General features: G+C 42.4%; 1 protein-coding gene across 1 annotated transcript in view; it reads left to right on the top strand.

The window, feature by feature from the left end:
- The window catches only part of ARHGAP42 (Rho GTPase activating protein 42), a 264,435-nt gene that overhangs the window by 235,006 nt on the left and 3,479 nt on the right, over window positions 1-25,950 (top strand). The window contains exons 18-23 of the mRNA XM_030560108.1: window positions 6,354-6,513; window positions 7,332-7,476; window positions 9,488-9,868; window positions 12,893-13,049; window positions 14,610-14,672; window positions 25,765-25,844. Of these exons, the coding sequence (XP_030415968.1) occupies window positions 6,354-6,513; window positions 7,332-7,476; window positions 9,488-9,868; window positions 12,893-13,049; window positions 14,610-14,672; window positions 25,765-25,844 (986 nt within the window). The remainder of the gene's footprint in view (window positions 1-6,353; window positions 6,514-7,331; window positions 7,477-9,487; window positions 9,869-12,892; window positions 13,050-14,609; window positions 14,673-25,764; window positions 25,845-25,950) is intronic.

The raw sequence follows: 25,950 nt of genomic DNA on the forward strand, positions 1-25,950 counted from the left end.
CAAGTGATTTTACTTCAAAAGGTGAAAGTATCAAACTCGTCACATGGCCTTGATTAATGGAAAGCTCTCAGAGGTAGTTTGTGGATTAGAAGAAAATTAGGAGGGGTTGTTTGTTTTAACTTATATTTTAAAGCTTTTGTGGATGAATCTTGCTGCTCACAAATGATAGGGTCTGCAGAATATCAGGGACTAAGAGTAAATACACTAAAGAGGCAGCTAAAATGTTGTTTGTCATCTCTAGAAATGATCATAGTAATAGAGTGTTTAGTGCAATATCAGATAACAATGACAGGGAGAGATCATAAAGCAGAATGAGGAAGAAAGAAGTTAATTCCACGACAACTGATTCCATTCAGTTTAGCAAGGCTCAGCAAGATTCTCTAGAAATTGCTGAATAGGCTATGACAATAGGAGAACTGTAGCATTGGAACCAGTGGTAATTATTTGTAAGAGTTTGAGAGGTTCTGACATATATCCGGCAAACATTCTTATTAATGAAGAGAGAAAAGGAGTGAGGGAAGGACACTGAGAATTACTGGCAAGAGTATTTTACTACACTATCTGGTAAATTTGTAGAAAAACTTACAAAGTAATCAGTATGTCAGTTGTTAGAGTAAAAGAGAAACAGTGGACAGTGTGGGTTAATGAAAAACAGAACACAGAATATGGACTAACAGGTTTTAAAGTCAGAAGGAACCTGACCTTATGTACAACACAGGCAAAAAAAATTCACCTACTAATTCCTGTATCAATCCCATACCTTGTGACTGATCTCTAGAGCATTTGTTTTTAGAAAGATATTTCATGGCTGTGAGGCCCCTCTCCTGCAAAGATTTACACTCTTACTTGATTTAGCACATTTGAGTAATCCCATTGTGTTCAGGGCATAGTCAAGCGTGGTCATAAATCAGTGCAGGATTTGGGGCCTTTGTGGATAAACAAATACAGTTGTCATACTGCAGTGTATTTTCATTTTAGTAACCTATTTAATGAATGCCACATTTTCATTTAATGTGGACAAGATCCAGTGTTGGACTCTCAGGCCGTCAAGCCTTTGTGGTTGCACAGGAACGGACCAAATGGCAAACGATTGCTATGGCCAACTGTCTGGCTAAGCGTTGAAGAAGAAAATCAGTGGTCTATACCAAGACCCACAACTCCCTGTTCACAACCCTCTGGTTAATAACCTAAGTTATATTCTGCTCCTGGAAAAAAGCATTCAGAGCAAGTCTAGGCTGATCAGGGAAGTATTCTGCAAAGGAATAGCACATTCACAATGGAAAACCCTTATTTCTTCTCTGAGCTGAGACAAGTAATTCAAAATTTACTCCATGAAAGCCAGTGAACTTCAGAGCAGAAGAGGAGCAGTCAGTGTTGAGTGCCTGCTCCGTCACATAAAATAGCAAAGAGGCATGCACTGGGCTTAAATTTAATACAGTTCACAACTTTATAGACTCATCAGGTACCTTCTGCAATTCCACTGACATCCTCTTTGCCACTCCAGCTTTCCTGTGAATTGAATAATATTCCCAAATGCATGGGGCATAGAATCAACTAGATTCTAGTCACAAGGCCACCGTGTTGTCCTGTCATAGCTCAAATACTATCAGTCAAATACTAGTCCAGCCCAACTGCCAAGAACTGCTTGTTGGAAAGCTTCAAAGATTTCTTTTTTCCTCCTGTAGCCCATATCTGTACACAGCAAAAGAGGCAATCCTCATATATGAATTCTTCTCACGCATCTTGGACAAATGTAAAAAGTTGGTCAGAGGAAGACATATCTGTAGTTTCATCCATGTGTACTGAGAAATACTGGCTCTCCTCAGCCTCTGAAGCTATGTCATGAAAACCATGTCACATCAGCTGACTGACATTGGAGGAAGTAATTGTTTTGACAGGACACAGGGTACAAGCAACATTTCCCAAATTATGAGATTTTGGCACCTTTTATTATTTGCAGTGATATGACATATGATACTTGGAGGGCTCTCATATTTACAACATATTTATGTTATAGAACAGTGCATTTTCATAGAATCATGGCAGATTAAGGTTGAAAGAGACCTCATGAGGTCATCTAGTCCAACTCGCTGCTCAAAGCAGGACCAACGCAAACTAAATCATCCCAGCCAGGGCTTTTCAAGCCTGACCTTAAAAACCTCTAAGGAAGGAGATTCCATCACCTCCCTAGGTAACCCATTCCAGTGCTTCACCCACCCTTCTAGTGAAAAAGTTTTTCCTAATATCCAACCTAAACCTCCCCCACTGCAACTTGAGACCATTACTCCTTGTTCTGTCATCTGGTACCACTGAGAACAGTCTAGATCCATCCTCTTTGGAACCCCCCTTTTCAGGTAGTTGAAAGCAGCTATCAAATCCCCCCTTGTTCTTCTCTTCTGCAGACTAAACAATCCCAGTTCCGTCAGCCTCTCCCCATAAGTCATGTGCTGCAGCCGCCTAATTATTTTTGTTGCCCTCTGTTGGACTCTTCTCAATTTTTCCACATCCTTCTTGTAGTGTGGGGCCCAAAACCCGACACAGGGCCCCACACTACTCCAGATGAGGCCTCACCACTGTCGAATAGAGGGGAATGATCACGTCCCTTAATCTGCTGGCAATGCCCCTACTTATACAGCCCAAAATGCCGTTAGCCTTCTTGGCAGCAAGGGCACACTGTTGACTCATATCCAGCTTCTCGTCCACTGTAACCCCTAGCTCCTTTTCTGCAGAACTGCTGCCTAGCCATTCGGTCCGTAGTCTGTAGCAGTGCATGGGATTCTTCCATTCTAAGTGCAGGACTCTGCACATGTCCTTAGTGAACCTCATCAGGTTTCTTTTGTCCCAAACCTCTAATTTGTCTAGGTCCTTCTGTATCCTATCCCTGCCCTCCAGTGTATCTACCACTCCTCCCAGTTTAATGTCATCTGCAAACTTGCTGAGAGTGCAGTCCACGCCATCCTCCAGATCATTAATGAAGTTATTGAACAAAATCGGCACCAGGTCCAACCCTTGGGGCACTCCGCTTGATACCAGCTGCCAACCTAGATTGGACAAACACGTGTCAGGCGTGGTCTAGATAATACTTAGTCCTGCCATGAATGCAGGGGACTGGTCTTGATACTGGCTGCCAACCTAGATTGGATTTAATGTCCCGGGAATTTTTGAAAATCCACTTCCTGTTTGCTTGGGGTAGACAGCTCACATCACATCTTCCCAGCTGACCATGCTGGCTTTTTGCAGCAAACGCGCTCCTTCCTGGAGTATACCAGAGTTGCTGGATCTGTTGGGTCTGTGGGGAAAGGAGGCGGTGTAGTCACAGCTCTGATCCAGCCATAGGAATTTTCACACTTACGAGCAGATTGCTTGTAGCATGGATGGGAAGGAACATGAAGGGGACATGCAAGAGTGCCATGGTATGATCAAGGAGCTGAGGCAGGTGTACCAGAAGGCAAGGGAGGCCAACCATCACTCTGGTACGGTGCCAAAAACATGTCACTTTTAAAAAGAGCACACCAGCCTTGGCAGCAGCCCAAACTCCATCGCCAAGAGCCCCGTGGATACTTTTGGGGGACTGGAGGCAGTAACCAGTAGAGTCAACCCTGAGTACAAAGTGATGGACAAGGAGGTCGAGTTGGAGGAGGATGTGGGACAGACGACAGGCTCATCCAGTGGCAAGCCAGGACCTCTCTTTGACTCCAGAGAGGTCTAGTCAGTCCCAGCAGCAGTCTGCCTGTGGCGTTGCTGAAGCAGGAGAGGGGAACTCCAGTAAGTACTCATTTTTCTTAGTAAGCGCACGGTTACATGAAGTACATGTGTACTTTATTTTGTAATATGGTGCACGTTGGAGAAGGGATAGAAATTAACTACACTAGGAACTGTTTGTACCTGCTTTGCATTCTCATGTGCAGCTATGCAGTGGGAGCCCTGCGGAAAAGTTTGTTAATGCACAGCAAGATCTCCCAGGAATCCTCCATAGAGATCTCTAGAAAACTTTCCTGAAGGTACTCTGCAAACCTCTGCTGAAGGTTTCTTGGCAGAGCTGCTTTGTTTCTTTCCTTGTTGTAGGAAACTTTGCTGCACCAATCAGTAATTACTTCTGCAGGAACCAAAGCAGGCGAGCAGCATACAGACCTGGTCTGAAGCCACATGCTTGCAGGAGATTCACCTTTGCATCTTTGGTCACCCTCAGTGTATTGTTTCTTTTGTTTCTGCAGATGTGCCCTTGAGGGCCAGCTCCTACACACTGGCAGAGCACCTCCATCAGATAAGGAGGTGAACGAGGAAGTGCTGCAATCATCTGATCATGCTGATAGCGAGCATAGAGCATGGAGACAATAAATTAAAAACTAAAAGTGGGTAGCTGGGAGATAAGACAGGGCAGGAGTGGATAATGGAGGCTCAGGAGCAGATGATAAAGCTCATGGAGGACCAAATAGAGATGCTCAGGTCCCTGATTGCCCTGCATTCAGAACACATCTGTGCTCAACTCCCCCTGGAGCCCACACAGAACCGTGTTCCATGCCCTGCCCAAACTCCCCACACGCATTCTTCACATGTTCCTGGCCAATGGTAATTCGCCTTGCACTCCACCTCTCAGCTGTGCAATCCTCATTTCAGAGAGGATCAGGTCCCTTGTAAGAAATGTTAATCTATGTATTGCTGTTTAATAAAAATTTATTCTTACAAATACAATAATTCTTTATTTGTGTCCTACACACAAGGATTGCAACAGAACTTAGCACATCTGGAGATTACAATTTATTCTCAGGCAGGACTCATTACAAGGGTCATTCAAGGTGGCAGCTAAATGATGCCTGTCCGAGTGTATTACAGAAAGACACAGTACTGTGGCTCATTGTCAAAATGCTGCTTCCCTGATTTGAATAGCTTCTAGACCTTTGGCCATGGTGCACTGTGGGTAATCTTTACTGCCCATCCTGCATGTTACAGGAAGTTTGAACAGCCCACCAGTATAGCCTGCTGAGCAGTCATTTTGGTTTATGCACCAACTACCGGAGCCAGCAACATGGAGGGAGGCACCCTTTGAAGAACTTCTCTTGCTTGCAGTTTCACTCTTGTTTCAGGAAACTGGCAGAGCTTCCATGAGATGCTGGTGGACACTTTGGTGGCATTTTCTGACCCACCAAAGACACCTGATAGAGCTTATGATGAAGCAGGAGGAAGAGGAGGTAGAGGAGGAGTCCAGGCATCTGCCCAGGCATGGCAGATTTGCATTGGCTGATGCTGTTCATAACACTAGGTATAGCCGCCGATGTCTCTTACATGGACTGGCATTTCTGGAGCAGGGCACCAAGCACAGACTGGTGGGATCATATCACCATGCAGACCTGGGATGAACAGCAGTGGGTCCAGAGCTTTAGCATGAAGAAAACTACATTTCTGGAGCTTTGTGAGCAGCTTAACTTTGAACCTCCAGCATAAAGAGACACGCATAAGGGCATCCTTGCTTAGAGAAGGTTGCTATAATCATTTGGAAGCTGGCTGCCCCAGACTGCTACAGGTCCATTGCCAATCAGTTTGGTGTTGAGAAGTCAACTCTGGGTAAAAGTGGTTTCTGAGACAATCAGGCAGTATGGTTTATCCCAAAGTGGCAAGCATAAAAGATACTTCCGAAGTAATTGCCAGCTTTGAGAGAATGGGGTTTCCAAACTGGGACACATATGCCAATAGTTTTCGCTCCTCAGGAACCACATGAGTACATAAACCAGAGGGGGTACTACTCCATTGTTATGCAGGCCTTCATAGACCACAGAGGTTGATTTATGAATGTCCATGTGGGCTTCACTGGGAAAGTTCATGATTCCAGGGTTTTTCACTGACCAGGAGTCTGCATTCATGGGACATGATTCCCAACAAATGACACTGTCATAAATGGAGTTACTATCTCCACTGTTATTCTGTGGCAGTGGCCATATCAGTGCCTTATATAGATACATACATTTGTGTCTGAACATTCGCTGTTTGGAAAACTACTGTGGTCGCTGAAGTAACTGCACAGTTGCTCTCTTGGATGTACAGACCAAGTTTTAATCTCTGTCCAGCATAGGCGTCTTTGTCCACCTGCGGATGTCGTCAACATTGGCCTGTCTGCATCATCTCTACTGTGTGAATCATTTATGTGCAATTCATGTGGTGGTCATGCTTTACAATAAGAAAAAAAAATATTTTCACATACAAAGTTAACATTATTTTCAAAAGGGAAACTTGAGCTGATTAACAAAAAAAAAAAAGTCCACTTCTGTGATGTCAGATGCCTTATTGGAATGGGAGATAAGCACAATATTTAGGGAATATTTAATTAGCCTTTTTTTTCTTTTCTAATTCCTTTGCAGGGTTTCATTACACAGTCAACAAAATCTCATGACCGTCTCCAACCTTGGTGTTATCTTTGGGCCGACTCTGATGAGAGCACAGGAGGAAACCGTGGCTGCTATGATGAACATTAAGTTCCAGAATATTGTAGTGGAAATTTTGATAGAGCATTATGAAAAGGTAAAAGAATTTCATCTGGAACCTTTTACTTTAATATAATTTGTGATGCAACTGGAATTAAACATGCTACCGGATCTCCTATTCACTACCTTCAGCAAATTCCTACAAATAAGAAAAGAGTCTGCTGCATTTCTAGAAGATCACTTTCAGATGGAATGTTTCCTTCTTAATCAAAGCTATGTGCCATATTCTGGCTAACTGTTTTGGGGATATGAAAGGCATAAGCACAAGGAGCAACCACCCAGCCTTGTGCAGGAGCTGGCAAGAATCTCACTGGAAAGTGTAGTCCCTCCTCTTGGCTAGAAGCAAGCTGAGCAAACACATGGCTATGACCCTGCCCCCAACTTTTCCCTTACACCATCCAATGTTAGCACTAGATCAAAGGATATTTTCAGGTGAAAAATCATGATTTTTGAAAATCCAACTCTCTTGTCTTGTTAATAGTACATTGGGTTACTGGAATGGGAGAAATGTTGAACATCTATTGTATTTTCCACCATTTGTACTCTGTTTACTTTATTTCTCTTAATAGGAATATTGAAAGTAAACTAGTTCAGTTCATTTTTTTATAGTCTTGTATCTGTCAGTTTCACGTGCATATTTTGATGCACCTATCCAGTGCTGTAGTTCTTAGTGCAAAATTAAATCAAAACAAAAATCTGTCTTCAGTGACCTTTAATACAAAAATTCCTATTGACCTTTTGTTTATATACAACAAACCTATCAGGTGCAAGTGTAACTGGGTAAAATGAGCAGATTGTTAATCATAGCTTTAAAGAAAATGTAAGTTATCAATTGTGATTTTTTTGTGCTTATAGATATTTCACACTGCACCAGACCCCAACATTCCTCTTCCCCAGCCTCAGTCCCGTTCAACTTCCAGAAGAACAAGAGCAATATGCCTCTCAACAGGCTCACGCAAACCCAAAGGAAGATATACCCCATGCCTGGCAGACCATGATAGTAAGTTTATTCATACTGTTAGCTATTTACCTCTCTGTTCATGTCTTGTTGTTTAGTTCTCCTGGTTGTTAATTAGTAGGCAACGGTAATTGCTGTGCACCAAGCACATTGGGTGCTTATTTGCAGTGGTTCTATAAAAAGTAACAATAAAGCGAGCAGACATCAGTGTTGCTGAATGAGTGCTTTCCTTGCTCCTTTCACAGCATGTTCTGTCAAGCAGTTCTTGTGTGGCATAAAGTGTTTGAAAATACATTGTGGTACACTTGTTATTCCAAACTAACCACCAAGTGATTTGAAATGACCTGCTCCAGACGGTAAAATGCTAAAAAGAATACAAGTTTCACTTTGTTTGCTTTTAATAAGATCTTTAAGATTGGAAATGGTATAATAGAGCATTTCACCCCATCAATAATTAGGTCAATCCAGTTGATGTTAGTCTTGGCCAAAAGCAGTTACTATTAGACCGCTCTTCCGTGCGTGTGAAATGAATTATGTGGTCTCTGTCTAAGTCCCAGTAGACAGCTGTCTATACCACCAAAACCACGACACAGCTGTTGTTAATTGACACTCATGTTGGCAATCTTAACAAAAAGGCCAAGCACTGAATGGCATGGAGATTGAACTTTAAACCTAGTCCTCTATGTGGATTTATAATTAAAAGTAGGGGGGGGGTTGCAGTAAATTGCCACCTAAAGTGACTCTTCATTTTCATATATACTTAAATAAAAGATCCCTCTTTATTCATTATTTCATGCTTTTTTGTTTTCTTATATTACCATTAGGAGGGGTTGAACTTCAGTTCAAATTGTAGCCAAGATTGAATTTAATCTGCTAAATGTTAGCATCTCCACTGGCGTGAAATTGATTCCAAATGAAGTTTTAGGTCCCATGGCTTCTCAAGGAGCCTTTATATTACTGCCATAAAAAAGTAAATTCATAGATAAAGTTGTAAATGAATGGGGTTTTTTTGTGCCTAGTTGTTGTACAAGTCTCCAAAGAAGGGGAGTGCGTGGGTACCTAGCATCAACTTTTCAAAATTAGATACATGCAGATGCTTGTGTGTTCCTAACGTGTGCAGACACCAAACCTGTGCACTCTATCTGGGTGTCTGCTTGCACAGATGGCAAGCAAAGTGTCAGTTAGGAATCACCACTAAGACGTGGAGCTTCTTAGTTTCTACTCCAGCCTACTGGCTAAAGTAACTTTCAGTGGCCTTTGTTTAATAAAGCATTAGGTGGTCCCTACAGTGCACTGATGTGTAACAAGCCCATATGGAACTGATCTTCATGTACAGAGGATACATCAGCCCATGGACTGCTGCCACCCCACCCCTTGTGTAGAGAAATTCCACTATTTCCAGAGGTCCCTTCTCATTCTTAAAGCAGTTCAACTATATCTAAAATTAACACATTGTGCCCAATAAAGATGACTGTAACTTGCTTTAATGAGGCCTAATTCCTGGGTCATCTTCAGGTTAAGTAGGAATGCATTCTGAGAGCTGGGTCCACAGAGGCAAAGATGAACCTCCTGCTTCTGTTAATCCCAGGATCCAAGAGCCATATCTCCTGAGTCTTCAGCAGTGGGGTTGAAGAATAAGGAGCCAGAAGTAGAAAGTTTCCAGGGCTTCAATCTGTAAAGAGACTCGAAAGCTCAAACTAAAATAAAATAGTACAAGTAGTTGCTGCAAAACAATAGAACCAGAGACTTTGGCATCAGTCTGAGTCACATGAATTGTCATGGTAGCCTATGGCTGGAGCAAGCCATCAGAGGAATATGTTACTGCATCCTTCACATAGAAGAGGGGCATAAAACAACTGCCCCATTGAAATGCAAATTAATCAAATACTCATTCTCTTTGGAGAACTGTTACCTGCAAAAGCCATATACTAACGAGTTTGCTGATTATTGAAGGCTTCAGGGGCCACATATGCATTAGGGAAATGGACACTTTTAGAAAGTGTAATTTACACACAAAATATCATTTTTCTTCTTTTTCCCCACTCCTCTTCAGGTGATTCATACAGTAGTAGTCCAGACAGCACTCCAATGGGCAGCATAGAATCACTCTCATCTCATTCGTCAGAACAAAACAGCACCACAAAGTCCACCTCATCCCAACCAAGGGAGAAATCGGCGGGAATTCCATGGATTGCATCTCCACCTTCTTCCAATGGTCAGAAGAGCTCAGGTCTCTGGACCACAAGTCCAGAATCCTCCTCTAAGGAGGATGCGACAAAAACAGATGTGGAGTCAGACTGTCAAAGTGTAGCTTCTGTCACTAGCCCAGAGAATACATCTCCACCAATAGATCTGACCAAAAAAGGGCTTTATGGTCTGTCTGGGCTGAAAAGGTCTGCAGCTTCCTCCCTCAGATCAATCCCTTCAGCAGAAGGTAGGTCCTATATGCTGTGTTAGAATCATAGAGTTGGAAGAGACCTAGTCCAACCCCCTACTCAAAGCAGGACCAATCCCCAGATTTTTACCCCAGTTCCCCATATGGCCCTCTCAAGGATTGAACTCACAACCCTGGGTTTAACAGGCCAATGTGCAAACCACTGAGCTTGACACGATGCACCAGAAAAAATTAAGTTAATCAAAAGGCTATTGAAAATAATTGATTTTGCTCATTTGCTTTGGAATCTTTCCACCGTGTTCTTTTGTTGTTCAGACATTTTTTGAGCAATATTTGTGCCCTTCATTTGTGCCCTTTGCATAGTTTAGAAGGCATCACCCCTCCTCACAACTTGGAACAGTGATCTCACCTCACCCAGCACTGCTTAGTTACATGTAGGGCTGGAGTAGCTAGCCAGGATTCAGCACTCTCAGAGATGAGTCTTGCATCATGATTAAAGGTGACAAGACCTGGGGTTTGAATTCAAGTCCATAGGGCTCTGGGCTGAGAACACCCAGTCCCCAGCACCCTCACTTTCACCGCTTCAGGCTATATGATCGCTTTATTTTCAGCTGCATCTCATAAGAGGTCGAGACTGTTTCTATAATAACTGGATCCGAGATCATGACTATCAGCAAAGTAAGCTGTTATGGGATAAAAGGGAAGGTTCACTCATGGATTGGTAACTGGTTAGAAAATAGGAAACAAAGGGAAGGAATAAATTATCAGTTTTCAGAATGAAGAGAAGTAAATAATGGTGTCCCCCAGGGGTCTGTACTGGGGCCAGTCCTATTCAACATATTCAAAAATGATCTCGAAAAAGGGGTAAACAGTGAGGTGGCAAAATTTGCAGATGATACAAAAGTATTCAAGGTAATTAAGTCCCAGGCAGAGTGCAAAGAGCTACAAAAGGATCTCTCAAAACTGGGTGACTGGGCAACAAAATGTCAGATGAAATTCAATATTGATAAATGCAAAGTAATGCACATTGGAAAACATAATCCCAACTATATGGGTAAATTATGGGGTCTAAATTAGCTGTTACCACTCAAGAAAGAGATCTTGGAGTCATGTTGGATAGTTCTCTGAAAACATCCACTCAATCTGCAGCGGCGGTCAAAAAAACGAACAGAATGTTGGGAATCATTAAGAAAGGGATTGATAATAAAACAGAAAATATCATATTGCCTCTATATAAATCCATGGTACACCCACATCTTGAATACTATGTGCAGATGTGGTTATCTCAAAAAAAATATATTGGAATTGAAAAAGGTTCAGAAAAGGGCAACAAAAATTATTATGGGTATGGAGCGGCTGCCATATGAGGAGTGATTAATAAGACTGAAATTTTTCAGCTTGGAAAAAAGATGACTAAGGGGGGATATGATAAAGATCTATAAAATTATGACTGGTGTGGAGAAAGTAAATAAGGAAGTGTTAATTCTTCCTTCTCATAACACAAGAACTAGGGGCAAATGAAATTAATTGGCAGCAAGTTTTAAACAAACAAAAGGAAGTATTTCTTCAGACAAGGCACAGTCAACCTGTGGAACTCCTTGCCAGAGTTTGTTGTGAAGACCCAGACTATAACAGAGTTAAAGAAAGAACTAGATAAGCTCATAGAGGGTAGGTCCATCAATGGCTGTTAGCCAGGATGGACAGGGATGGTGTCCCTGTCTCTGTTTGCCAGAAGCTGGGAATGGGCAACAATGGATGGATCACTTGATGATTACCTGTTCTGTTCATTCCCTATGGGGCACCTGGCATTGGCCACTGTTGGAAGACAAGATAGTGGGCTAGATGGACCTTTGGTCTGACCCAGTATGGCCGTTCTTATGTTCAAGTATAGCTTATAATCTAGCCAGTAGGTTACAAAGGTGTGGCTGAACATGTCTGTGTGCACACATGGGATGAAAGAAGAGATTTTTGGCCACTTCTCCTGTTTTGGAATCCAGAAACTGAGTCCAGTCCATCACAAGATGATTTCACAATACCTTAATAATTGACTGGGCATTGCCCTTAAAAATAGACACCAAAAGAAGTCAATTTATGTATGCTGTGGATTACTAAGGTTAACACAATCATTGAGACAATAAATTCAGATGGATTGAGCATGAGATTTGGAACCAGAAATCCCTGAGTTCTACCTCTAGCTCTTTCACTGATCTGCTGTGTAGATTTGTACAGTGCTTAGCACAATGAAGTTATGCAGGGCTCCTAAGTGCTACTTCAGTACAAATAAATAGATCAACTTGAGTAATTGTTTCCTCATCTAGAAATTGGAGCCTTTATTAAGTAAAATCTGCCTTGCAAGAAGTATATGAAATGTATTAGTTTTTATACAGTGCTTTGAAAATGTGAAGCACTGTATTATTATTATTATTATTATTTATTATTATTATTCTATTAGAAACCTGTGAAAGTCATATATAAAAACAAAGCAGGTACAATGACATATCTTTTTCGAAGGCTTCCTGGCCGTTACTACTGAATATTTATATAATATTACATTAGGGCCTTCTGTTTCTGTCAGATAGAATCCAAGCTATGCAAAGCTTGTTTTATTTTATTAAGATATGGTAACAAAATAGTCATTTAAACAAGTTTTAATTTTCATCTACAAAAACCTCATAAACCTGTTTTTGTTTGTTTGTTTATTTATTCTGTTTTTATTGGGGGGGAACTATTAGTGTTAAACAGACAGGGGGTGGGCTTGTGTAGTGTTTTACTAATGGAGTTTTAGCATCATCAGTGTTCAGAAAAAGTATTATCTATTCGTCAGTGCAGCATAACAATTTTCCGCCTTCTTCAAAGTTTTAATATTATTCTCTTCATTTTTGGTAGTGATGCTTTTCTAGTTACCTTTCTGCTTGATAGGCTGTCTGTTCTCTTTCTTAGTAAGCACTGTCTCTACCTATTTTATTTCTTTTTAAAAATCCTGCTTTCTTATGTATGATATACATGTTATTAAGGCACACTGAAATCTTATTATGTTCCCCGCACTGTGGTTGTTCCCTGTAGGTAACAAAAGTTGCAGTGGATCTGTACAGAGCTTAGCCTCAATTGATGCCAAAGATACACCAAAGGCTCCACTGAATCCTGAGTTGCCACCCAAAATGTGCAGGAGATTGAGATTGGATACTGCATCAAGTAATGGTTATCAGAGACCAGGATCTGTGTAAGTCATCAAGACTTAGTGGAGATTTGATGTATTGCATTATGTTTCCCATACAAATTATCCTATACAGCCGGGTGAATGATGGGACAAGTATTCATGAATATTTGCACAGATAAATCAAATGAAATTGTCATCTTTGAGAATTTGAGAATAAGCTTCATAAACTCTGAAAACTAGGCAAATGGGGGCTTACCCAAAGTGTATTGAAATCAGTGGCAGAGCTCTCTGAATAAGGGATTTTTTGGTTTATTGCCAGTTCTGAAAAATAAAAAATGCTTTGGGTTGAACTGAAATCAAAATTTATTGGAATTTTTGGCTAATTGGTTTGGGTTGAACCAAGACATTTCATTTTATGTGTTGTTAATAAAAGCCAAAGAAATGAAGGGCTAGAGTCACAGAAACAGAGGACAAGGGAGTGATACCCCCCTTATAACCTTTAGCCCAGAGTTTAGGGCACTCACATGGGATGTGAGAGACCCAGCTTTGAATCCCTGTTTTGGAGCAGTGACTTGAATGCAAATTTCCCCCCTTCTAGGTAAGTGCTCTAACCACCAGACTATAGGCTATTCTAGTTCTGGGGTCTTTCAGTCTCTCCTGTTGAAGCTGTTCCACTTTGTATAAATAATTAAGAAGTCAACAGAGCAGGGACTGAAACCTGGGTGTGCCCCTTGGTATAGGAATGCCCTGGCCACTGGGCTGTAGAGTCATTCTCACTCTCCCAGTGACTATTCAGGTATTTTGCACAAAGTAGAACAGCTTTAGTGGGAAAGACTGAGAGATGCCCACCCCAAAATACCCTATATCTTGGTGGTGAGGGCAGTCACTCTAGAGGGAGAGACCTGGGTTCAAACCCCTACTCCAGAGCAAGGATTCAAACCTAGGTTTCCATCATCCCAAGGGAGTGCCCTAACTTGTAGGTTAAAGGTGATAAACGAGGGGCAGCACAACTGCCATGGCCGCCTCCTCCGGTGGCTTTGTGAATGATGCTCAAATCCACTTGTGACTGTAGCCTGAAAAGTCGAAATGTTTCACTGTGGCATTGTTGAAATGGTTAGTTCGGACATTTCCAAAAGTTTTTGTCTGTTTGTCTTTTGTTTTGGCCAGAACAAATCAACAAGTATTCATCCGTGAAATGTTTTGGTCAGTCTGAATCTTCATTCATTGGTGAAAAGTTTCATCTGAAAAATTTTACCCAGATCTAATCAGAAAAAGAGGGAAAGTGGGGAAGCAAAGCCAAAGCCTGAGGGCTTCAGCCCCAGGTTGGGGGCCTGTAACCTGAGCCCTGCCACCCAAGGCTGTAACCTTCGGGCTTTGGCCCCGGGCAGTGGGGCTCAGGCTTCAGCCCCAGGAGGTAGGGCTTGGGCTTCAGCTTTGGCCCCAGGCCCCAGCAAGTCTAATGCCAGCCCTGGCGACCCCATTAAAATGGGATCACAACTCACTTTGCGGTCCCGACCCACAGTTTGAGAACTGCTGCCTTAGATTATTAAAACTGAAATAACTCTGTGCAATTCATTGAAAGGGACAAGTTTAAAACCAGATGCCTCTTAACTCCATTTTCAGAGTGGCCGCAAGAGCCCAGTTGTTCGAAAGTGCTGGTTCACTTAAACAAACTTCTTCAGGACGGTAAGTGCCCTACACAATTGAATTTTAGTTAAAAATCAAAGCCATATGCTCTCAGAGACTGACGTGGAGGAATGAGAAACAATACTTTGTACATTCTGAGGAAGCATCCCTTGCCATGCAAACATGCCCCTATTTGTCAGGCTCGTTCTTTCTATACCTCTCATAAAAAGAGAGAGTTAGACTGCTGATTTTCTCCATCCGCTGCGACAGTACCTGTACAGAAGCCAAAGACAGTAGGCTTAGTGAAACCGCACTTTCCAAACTTTAGCTTTGGATAAAAATAATCAGGCTTGTTACTTTTCTTCCCACCACAGCTTCCTTGCTTCAGTTTCCATTAGTTGTTTACACAGTCATTGAGATTTGTTTTCATCTTGTCACTTTAATTATAGTAGAGCCGACATCCATTCCTTGAATGGCGTTCCTCTAGGAAGTGGAAGCATCTCTATATTGTCCAACCTCTTCCTTCCATTCTGCTTTATTTTTCTTTTTAATTGCATTTCATTGTGAGCTTCCATACATTTCCCAACCAAAGGGCTAAATTAAAGGCAAATAAGCATTTCCAGATCCAGCCCCAGGAGAATGTTCAAGCACCATCAGAAGATGGCTCAAGGCTAAGGCTAAGATTTTGTCATGGTTATTTTTAGTAAAAGCCATGGACAGGTTGCAGGCAATAAACAAAAATTTACGGAAGCCAGAGACCCCTCCCTGGCTTTTACTAAAAACACTTGGAGGGCATGGGGGGAGAGAAAGCGCCACGGAGACTAGCACCTGCTCCTGTGGCAGGAGCTGACTGCTGCTGCTCCAGCCCCAGGAGGACTGACCCAACCCCAGCCACTGCTCTGGCAGGCCAGGGACTGCTGCTCTGGCAGTTCCAGGGCTAGCCGCCAGTCAGCTGTTCTAGAGGCCCTGGGGCTGGCCACCGGTCAGCTGTTCTGGTGGGTGTTGCTCCAACAGCCCCGAGGCTGACAGCTGCTCCAGCCCTGCCCCAGAAGAGGTAAGTCACAGTGGTCCCAGAAAGTCTTGGAATCTGTGACCTCCGTAACAGAATTGTAGCCTTACTCATGTCCCTTCTGCCATGATTTTATAAGAAATCAGCCAATGCTTGCTGGCAAGACTGAGCAGCACTTACTTACATAATTACAAACCCAAGACAGTTAAAAAAAATCAAAGGTATATAAAAACTGTGTATATTTTATATCCTACTTCCCCCCACCCTTGCTGTGTACCTTGTCTTTATTGTAAGCACTTTCAGGTAGTAAGACTTCAAGAGCTCAATCCATTTAGCTTAAAGAGAAGGTTAAAGGGTGACTTGACGACAGTTTGTAAGTTACAAAATGAGGAACATGAAAACCAAAAATTTGATAGTGGACTCTTCAGTCTCGCAGACAGAGAGATATCATGATGCAATGGCTGGAAATTGAAACTAGATGAATTCAGACTGGAAATAAGGTGCAAATATTTAACAGTGAGGGTAATTAATTATTGGAGCAGTTTACCAAAGATTGTCATGGATTCTCCATCACTGGCAATTTTAAAATCAGTATTGGATTACATAAGAACGGCCATACTGGGTCAGACCAAACGTCCATCTATCCCAGTATCCTGTCTTCCTAGAGTGGCCAATGCCAGGTGCCTCAGAGGGAATGAACAGAACAGGTAATCATCAAGTGATCCAGCCCCTGTGATCCTCCATTCCCTGTTTTTTAAGAAAAAATACTCTAGTTCAAACATGAATTAATTCAGGAAACTTCCATGGGCTGTATTATACAGGAGGTCAGGCTGGATGATCACAGCGGTCCATTCTGGCCTTTTAATTTATGAGACTGGAATCACGGCCACCTTTTTGTGTAGCACTTAGAACAACAAGCCCCTGAGCCTAATGGGACCTCCAAGCAATAGAGTAACAGACATATAACATCCAATAACAATAATCCATGGAACCGTAGGGGCTGATGTGAAACTGGCAAGCCCGCAGACACCAAAATGCTTAGTAACTTACAGTCCAAGTCTGACAGCTAACTGCTACCTAGCAGGTGGCAGGATCCAATTCAAGAGAAAGCTGATCAGTTTGAGTTGCCAGGACCTTTTGATGTTACGTAAGGGAGGGAGGGAGGAGACAACAGCATGGCTGAATCAAGTGGGGCACAGATGCTTGTTTTGTGTGGCACACAATCTGAGGGAGCCTCGATAGAGCCCTGATCTGCTGTTCTCTGGCACTCTACCTCCACCATACTCTGCTCCTCCTCCTTCCCACTGTGTTGCTCCCCTTCCTCCCTCCTCAGCTCCCATTCTGCTATACTTATGTATAAACCACATGAGAAGCAAAAATCTGACAAAGAAGAAGGTAGCTGTGCAGCTTCATAATGAGAGTGGAGGGCAGATGTTAGATGGCAAAGGAGGAAAGGCTTGACAGGCTTAATAGCCCCTCTCTCCAGTCTTCAGAAGAAAGCAGACTAGTGACAATGAAAAGGAGAATGAGAGGTCAGCAGACAGAATGAGGAAGGAAGAGATAAAAGGTGGCTCAGCTGTTAACTGCAGTGCTGTTTGAGTCAGACCAGCCTCTGCAGCAAGGGAGCAGTCAGAAGCAGTTCTTGCTTAAACCCGAATGCATGCTATGCACATGAGGGCCAAACTGAGCCCTTAAAGCTTTCTTCTGTCTCCTTGCTCCACTGAAATCATGGTAGATATGACCTGTCTCACCCCACAAGTAAATTTTCTTGATCTCTCCATAATAGCCTACTAGAAAAGGTATGTGCATTCATAAAAATACAAATATATGGATCATTTTAACAGAGAAGGGGGGAAAACACAGACACACTTATGCAGGAAATTCTAGCAGTAAAACTATGGTAAACTGTCTTTACAGTGTTACTGACACCTTCATCCATTCATCCATATGAGGTGTTTCTGGAGTGTCTATTGCTTGGTATCTGAGCTTTGAGATCCAGTGTCCTTCTGTAAGTTAGTACAGGAGCCCACACTGTTAGCTCATGTATGTAAATGTGGCAGTGTTAAAGGGGCACTGTGCATTCTGTTATAGATGAAGCTGCAATACAATGTGTAATTCAGTCTCTAACATTTGTGTCTGCCAAGTAAAACTTGGCCAATATGTTCCACCACGAGGCCCTACAAGCTGCTCTGCACACACAGACCTCAATTCCCAGGCCCCAGTCAGTGGCGTTCCCCAGAAGTCTTCTCACACAGATCAACTTCCAAGATCAGGACCTAAAACAAGGATTTTTCCATTTCCTCACCATTGTTACAAAGTTCAAAAAAAACCAGCAACCAACCAGAAATAATTTTGAATGTGAAAAATAAAATGTTGTTGAATGTAGTGCTTATGTGTAGCATCACTTTTTGGTAGCCCAAGAGAATAAAGCGTGCATTCTACGAGCAAGCTGCAGAGCACCACAGGCTTCTCACACACCAGTCCCACAAGGGTGTCATCCCTACACTGGGGCTGATTAAAAGTGGATCAGTCTCTGTAACCATTGAGTCCATGAGGAAGGAGTTGGACAATTCCTGACAATTCGTTTCACGTAGGCCACCAAACAATCATCAGATAGTAACAGCTTTTGGTCCTGCTGAAGAAGAACCAGCAGCCTAGAAGAAAGCCTCTATTCAATTATTAATCTCTGGAATCACCAGTGTCCCTTGCTTCCAGATTTTCAACTACTTTTTCCCAATCCAGGATCCAGCCTTTAAATAGCTGCACTGCGATTTGTAGAGTCTACTGCCTGAAACAAAACATTGTCATCTACACAATGGGTGTCGTTTTCAAAGGCACCTCAGTGATTTAGGAACACAAGTCCCATCGTCTTTCATTTTCCAACAGGTATCTGCCGATTGTCTCCTTTACTATCACTCTTGTGATCTGGACATGCTTAATACCTTTCCTAGAAACAGCATTTTCAGCTCTTTCTCCTAGCTTAGTCAGCTATAATGTACTCCTGCCATGAACACCCCTCTGTTGCTTGCTTCCTTTATCTTAAACCTGTGCGCTGTTTTCAGCTGTACATGAATGTGTGTCTTCCACAATTAGGGTGACCAGATGTCCCAATATTATTGGGACTGTCCTGATATTAGGGGCTTTGTCCTATATATGCAATTATACTCCCCACCCTGGAAAAAAAAAGTGTCCTGATTTTTCATGCTTGCTATCCATTCACTCTATCCACAGTGATATCAGTTTGATTAGATCTCTTTATTCAGAAAGCAACAAAATGAGTGTTCTAAATTAGTGCATTTTGGTAGGAAGAATATGTGCCCATTCCCAGATCTTTACTCAGATTTTGATAACTCTCTCCCTCATTCCAGTCCCAGCTGCATTTTTGCCTCCCCATCCTCGCTACTTTTCCCTTTCCCTCAAACCTAGCTTTAAGGATAAGTTATCAATCAGGTGGAGCACCCAGCTATCAGGCCATGGTATATCCCTTTGCTCCAAACTGGATCTGATCCCTGTCACTGATGTATAATACCTATGACAGAAAAGCAGCATAGTGATTATTTCTTCATGCATATATTGCTGTATTGCCCAGCAGCCCCAATGGGGATTGAGGCCCCGTTGTGATAGATGTTGTACAAAAATACACAAATAGTCCCTGCCTCGAAGAGCTTACAGTCTGGGAAATAGTATCAGCGGGTTAGCCGTGTTAGTCTGGATCTGTAAAAAGCATGCATCTGACGAAGTGAGTATTCACCCACGAAAGCTTATGCTGTTAGTCTGTAAGGTGCCACAGGACTCTTTGTCACTTTTTAGTCTGGGAAATGTGAGGTTTCCTGTTCTCTAGCTTTCCATTAGGGGCACACAGCACTCTTGGGGGATCATATTAATGAGAATCTACTGACCAGAAAGAACATCATGGCATAGAGGCGACCACAAATGCACAAGAGGGAACAGCTCGAAGAATGAGAGAGAGGGTGCAGTGATCATGATTTCATCTGAGTTGGCAGCAAGGTCCTGGGGGAACAGGCTCAGGATTTGAATCAGTGTGGCTTGGTAGTATGATGTCTAGAGAAGTGGTGAGGACCTATGTTCCTTTTTGCATCTCTTCCTTGCTATGTAATTAAACATCCATCCAGTCGTCATCGTTGTCCTCTTGCTTCTGTGCCTTATTTCACATGTCCTTGTACACCTGCAAGCCACGTGCCTCCACACTCTTTTCTCCTTCAAGCTCCACCTTAGACTGTACCTCAAGGCCTATAAATCCATGCCTATAAATCCATGCCCTATAAATCCATGCAAAGAAGTGTTACCTAATCAGTTATCTGACAGTTCTATACAAAGAGTAACACTTTAAAAGAATCCAAACAAAATCTCTGGAACTAACAATTCCATCCTGTTCCTTTCTTTCATGTGTACGTTATCTATCTAGACTATATTCTTTAGAGCAGGAATCTAACACTTCAGGCTACCTATAAAGTGCTTAGAGAGACAAGGTGGGTGAGGTAATATCTTTTATTAGACCAACTTCTGTTGGTGAGAGAGACAAGTCAAGTCACACACAGCTCTTCTTCATGTCTTTTACTCAGAATGTCATAGAGAATTACAAGGTGGGACAGATTGTTTTGCATAAGTAGTTATAGGAAGGAGGGGAAAGGCTTGGGTGTGTGTGTTGGGGGGTGGATGTTAGTGGATTATAGGTTGTTGTAATAAGCCATGAATCTGATGTCTCTTTTGAGTCCATGGTTTTTAGTGTCAGCCAAAATTATGAATTTAAGCTCTCAGGCTTGTCTTTTGAAAGTGTTGTGCAGGTTTCCTTGGCAGATGAGGACTCCTGGTCTGTGGGGAGCTTGGTTTTGATGATGAGCTTGGAGGGGCGGGGGCTCTGGCACCATGCAATAATCAATAATATTTTGATGATCTGCTGAGATTTAGATAATCACCCAAATGTTTTGATGCCAGCAATCATAAACTCATCATTAGGGATTCAGGAAAAATGTAAAAGTAGGCCTGAAAATGGGGAGTGTCATAGGGCAGCCCCTGCCTGGAGTGCCCTCCTGTGGCAAGCCATGGCATGGCACGCTTGTTTCAGTTTCTCCTCTCAGGTGACCCACTAATTGTCTTCAGGCTTTTTTGTTTCAGTACTGCCCTTCATGATTTATTACAACAACATAATCCATAGCAAAAGTCCCAAACGTGTAGTCCATTTCTCACCCCAGCACAAGCAGTCATTATAACTCAAGACACCTCATCCCTTGATGCCCCACATACTGCACATGCCTTCAACCATGCCTGGCCTCTTGTCAGTTTTCTCCTGTCCTTGTACCAGGACAGATATCCACTCTTCCCACTGGGAACCCCTCAGCATTTCGTGTGGGAGCATCCCTCACTCCCCTGGCCCTCTCATGTTTTCTATGGGTCCAGCTCACTGGTCTTGGAGATGTCAGAAATTAAGCTCCTCTGCTGCTCTCCTTCTTTCAGTCCTCTCCATCCCTTGGTTGCAGTTCTCCAACTTAGAGCCAGGAGGCAGCTCCCTCCTTCAGCCCTCTCCGGCCCTCTGGCCCTGGTTTTTATCTTGGAGACGCCAAACAGAAAACCCCTCTTGCTACTCCCCTGCCTTCAACGTGTCCCCAGGAACCACCCTTATGCTTCCCTCTAGTACCATTCCAATCCCCTGGTCTTTGCCAGTGCCCACCTGCCCTTCCTGACTGAACCAGCCTGCTGTGACTCACTGGGACTTTCTGTCACCGGCTCTCTTCCTGATCTTTTCTCCCAGCTGCTGTCGTGCCCTCTTCATTGGCTAAATGGAAGCAGCTGCTCTGGCACAGGGGAGCTGACCTACTTTATTTACTGGGGCCTGCCACCCTATGAGGGGAAGACAAATGTGTTCTCCGCTAGGTAACCTGTTCAACTTAAGTTAAGGAAAGTGAGCTCTTAGGAGAGATAGGTGCCATTATCTAACTCTTCTATGCACTGAATGGCATGAGTAACTCTCTTCTTCAAAATAATATTAGTCCTTTTAAGAGCCTTGTTACAGATGATAGTGCTATTTTCACACCCTCTTCGACTGACAACATTGTTGAAAGAAAGCATTAGCATCACAAGAGAGAATGTCCATCTGTGCAGTTGCACACAATAAGATTACCTTGAGTTGTGAAAGCTTGATAACACTTGCGGCTGGACAGTACCATCACAGGAAAATGATATCGTAATAATCACAAAATGTGATGGAGACTGAGGGAATAATCAGGAGCCTGAAAATTAGTCAAAAAATCATGGAAATATATCCCTAGATTAGGCCTATCCCTGTGCTATTACACACACACTGATTTATTTGTACACGCTGTCAGTGGGGTATAATTATTCTGTAAGTTAAGAATAATAACAACAAATTAAGGTAATAAGATCACTTGAAGAAACTGTTAATTCAACCAAACTTGCTCACACTTGAGTGCATTTATATGACTGTGCAGTCAATTAATCACTGCATTTCATTCACTTGTTTTATAGGTGCAATGACTTGACACTCAGGTCCCTACAAACTCTCTCTTAACTGGAGAATGCAAGATCGACACCCTATTTTTTCTCAAATTTATTTCATTTTTGGATATAAACATCCCTCCATTCAACTGAAATTGGTACATTTCACTAAACATAAGAAAGTGCCAGAGAAAGAAAGAATTGTATTTATTCCACGTATCTCATTTTAACAATAAAAATCAACATATTCTGACTCCAGGAAAGCTAAATAGCTTATTTCTCCACACAACACACACTCCACAAACATTACCATTTCTTGTCTCTCTGTTCTTAGTTTCCCCTCCTCAGTGTAGCATTTGAACTCTTAACCTTGGTGTAGAACACAGCCTAAGTGTAGTGGTTGACAACCTTACCGAATATTGAGGGTATTGCATATTAGCCATGTGTTTATAATCATCTCTGTGGTTTATTACATTCAGTACAGGATACCTTGCATTATCTGGTTTTTGGTCTCATGTTTGTATTATGTACAGTTTTATGGTTAAGTGATATGTGAAATAGATATTTTGTGGGAGAACAATGAACATGTCAGCATACTAATCATAAATGTTTATAGAGCTCTTTATTATATCAAATTAAAGAGGAGGGCTTGTGGTTAGGGCACCACACTGGGACTCTGAAGATAGGAGATCAGTCCCAGACAGGTCCCGGACTTCCTGTGTGATCTTAGACAAACTATCAGATCTCTCTTTGCATCAGTTCCCCAGCTGTAAGAAGGAGTAACAAAACTTCCTTGTTTGTCTTGTCTGTTTAGATAATCTGTGCCCTGAAGGCTTATGATCTCTCACTATGTGTTTGTACAGTGCCTACAAAACTAGAAGCACCAATCAAAGTTGGCTCCAGTAGGTGCTACTAGAATACAAATAGCATCAACAGGGAGGCACAATCTATTTGTCTTGGGATTGAGTTCCCTGCCAGAAATGAGAGGCAGAGATATCTGGAGTGGTGTGCTGTCCTCTTTACCACCACCACCACCACCACCCAAAAGGGGCTATGGTCAAGGTTTTCAAAAGTGTCTAGTGCTATTGGGTGTCAAACTTAAGACCTCTTAAAAGGGCCTGATTATCAAAAAGTGCTGAAAATAAGGTCCCTTTAAGGTGCCTTGAAGAGGATACCCAAAAACTGAAGTATGAGCTTTGTGAAAATCTAGGTCTGTGCTAACTGGAGTTTATTAGCGAGATCGGGTGGGTGAGGCAATATTTTTTATTGGATCAACTTCTATTTGTGTGAGAGACGAGCTTTTGAGCCACACAGAGCTCTTCTTCAGGTCTGTGAAAGGTACTCCGAGCCTTATCGCTAAATGCAGGGTGGAATGGATTGTTTAGCATAAATAGTTAGCAGATATTCTAGGGGACATTCAAGTTAGAGAGGCCCGTCAACATCTCTGCAATCATAGGACAAAAAGAAGGGGGTTAGTGAGCTACAGATTGTTGTAATAAGTCATAACTCCAGTGTCTTTGTCCAGTCCATGATTTTTAGTGTGTAGCAGTTATAAATTTAAGCTTCCAGCCTTGTCTTTTGAGTGTTGGGTGGATTTCCTTTGAGAATGAGGATTGATATATCAGATATAGAGTGATTGCTTTGTGAAAAGTGTTCACTCACAGGTGACAGGGAGTTTTTGTCTTTTATCATTTCCTGTGTGAGTTCATTCAAGAGCGTAGTTATTGTCTGGTTTCACCCACATAGTTGTTATTAGGGAATTTAGAGCACTGTGTGAGGTACACCACATGTTGTGATAGGAATGTGCAGGATCCATGGATCTTGAAAGGTGTGTCATGGGGGGTGTAGCAGTGGGGATATTTCTGCAGATTTTGCATCTGTTGTTCTGGCAGGGTTTGGTGCTGCTTTAGTGGGTGTGTCCTGGTCAGTGGGGAGCTTACTCACTGATGATAAGCTTAGAAAAGTTATGGGGCTGTTTGAAGGCCAGAAGAGGGAGTTCAGCAAAGATTTCTTTCAGTATAGGGTCCTAATTGACTGTGGGTTGTGGTTGTTTGATGATACCCCACAGGGGTTCCAGTGTGGGATGGTAGGCAACAACTAGGAGTGTGTGGTTGTGGGAGGAGGTTCTATTTCTGTATTGAAGCAGGTTCTCCTGGAGTATTTGGGTGTCCTATTTCATGATGCAGTCTACTTCTCTGTTGGAGTGTCCTTGTGTGGTAAAGACAATTTTGAGTGTGTTAAGATGTATATCCTGGACTTTCTCCTCTGAGCACACTCTGTAATATCTGAATGCCTTGCTGTAGATAATAGATTTCTTGATGTGTTTATGGTGGTTACTGGATCTATGAAGGTCGGTGTGCCGATCCATTGGTTTCTTATATATAGTTGTCTTTGGGGTTCCATTACTGAAGCTGATTGTCATGTCCAGGAAGTTGATACTTAGTGTGGGAGTGTTCCAGAGAGTAAGAGTGCCATGAAGGAATATCAGGACTCATAAAAGCTGTTCTCAAACCACTCACCACACAAAGGGCCAGCTTCCTCCAAGACACAACCAACTCCTTCCAGAAACTCCACTGCATTAGCAACCTCCCTCCAAACACCAGCCTCGCTACCATGGATGTCACTTCCCTATACACCAATGTCCCTCACAATGACAGCATAGCGTCCTGCCTCATATATTTATAAGACAGTGGACAGTCCTCAGATATCCACCCTGAACTCATTTACCAAATTCATCCATGTCATCCTCACCCATAACAATTTTAAATTCAACAACAAACAGTTTGTCCAAGCCATGGGAACAGCTGTGGGTACTAGAACGGCTCTGCAATATGCCAGCCGCTTCATGGACCACCTTGAAGAAGAATTTCTGGACAAATGCATCATGAAACCAATGATATACCTGAGATACATTGAGGATATTTTCATCCTCTGGACAGACAGCCTAAACTCAGATTTCCACCACAACTTCAGCACCAATCCATTAAACTCTCTCTGGAACCCCTATTGGGAGAGGGTTCCTTCCTTCCTAATTCCTACATGGGTGCTTGGAGCTCCAAAAGTGGGTGTGAGGAGGCAGGGGAATGGCTGAACCATCCTTCTACATCAATCTGCACAGCAGCACTGGCACACAGGGTGGAGCAGAGAGGTCGTTAATGTGTAAATTGTGTCCATCTTAATATAACCGTTTGAGTTCACTAATTTCATTTCATGGGAGGAAAGTTGGGGGGAGTTATGCTGAAAAATTAGAATCTACCACAGGTGGTATATTAGATCATTGAGTTAATGTTCTGATTGGGAAGAAAGTGCTACCGATAATCTCCAGTTTCATCACAAACTGCAGTACTTTTACTTAACACATGACGTCTTGAACAAATTTATCCTCACCTCACTTCAGTGTGGTGGGTGATGCCCATAAATGTTTATATCTCTACTTAGAGTTGGGAAAAATGAGGTACAAAGAAATGACATGACTTTCCCAGGGCCTTACAGAAAATCATGTGCAGAGCTGGAGTTAGTCTAGATAGATTCCTGAGTTTTCTCTAGAACTCTGTCAAGATTCCCTGGTTCCCAGCTCAGTGCTCATTAGACCACTCTGCTTCTCAGATATTTTAATTCATTTTTTCCCCCTTTTCTTGTTTGTAACAAACTTATATTTTGATCTTTCAGCCAAGCCAAAGCCATGTATTCCTGTAAAGCTGAGCACAGTCATGAGCTCTCCTTCCCACAGGGGGCGATATTTTCAAATGGTAAGATGTATTAGATAGTCTTCCTTTACACACAATATTTAAACATAACTGCATCTGTGAGATAAGTCAAGAGATTTTCACTTCAAATTTAATTTTAATGTCTCTA

This window comes from Gopherus evgoodei, chromosome 1, assembly GCF_007399415.2.
Source record: "Gopherus evgoodei ecotype Sinaloan lineage chromosome 1, rGopEvg1_v1.p, whole genome shotgun sequence".
Taxonomy (NCBI): domain Eukaryota; kingdom Metazoa; phylum Chordata; order Testudines; family Testudinidae; genus Gopherus; species Gopherus evgoodei.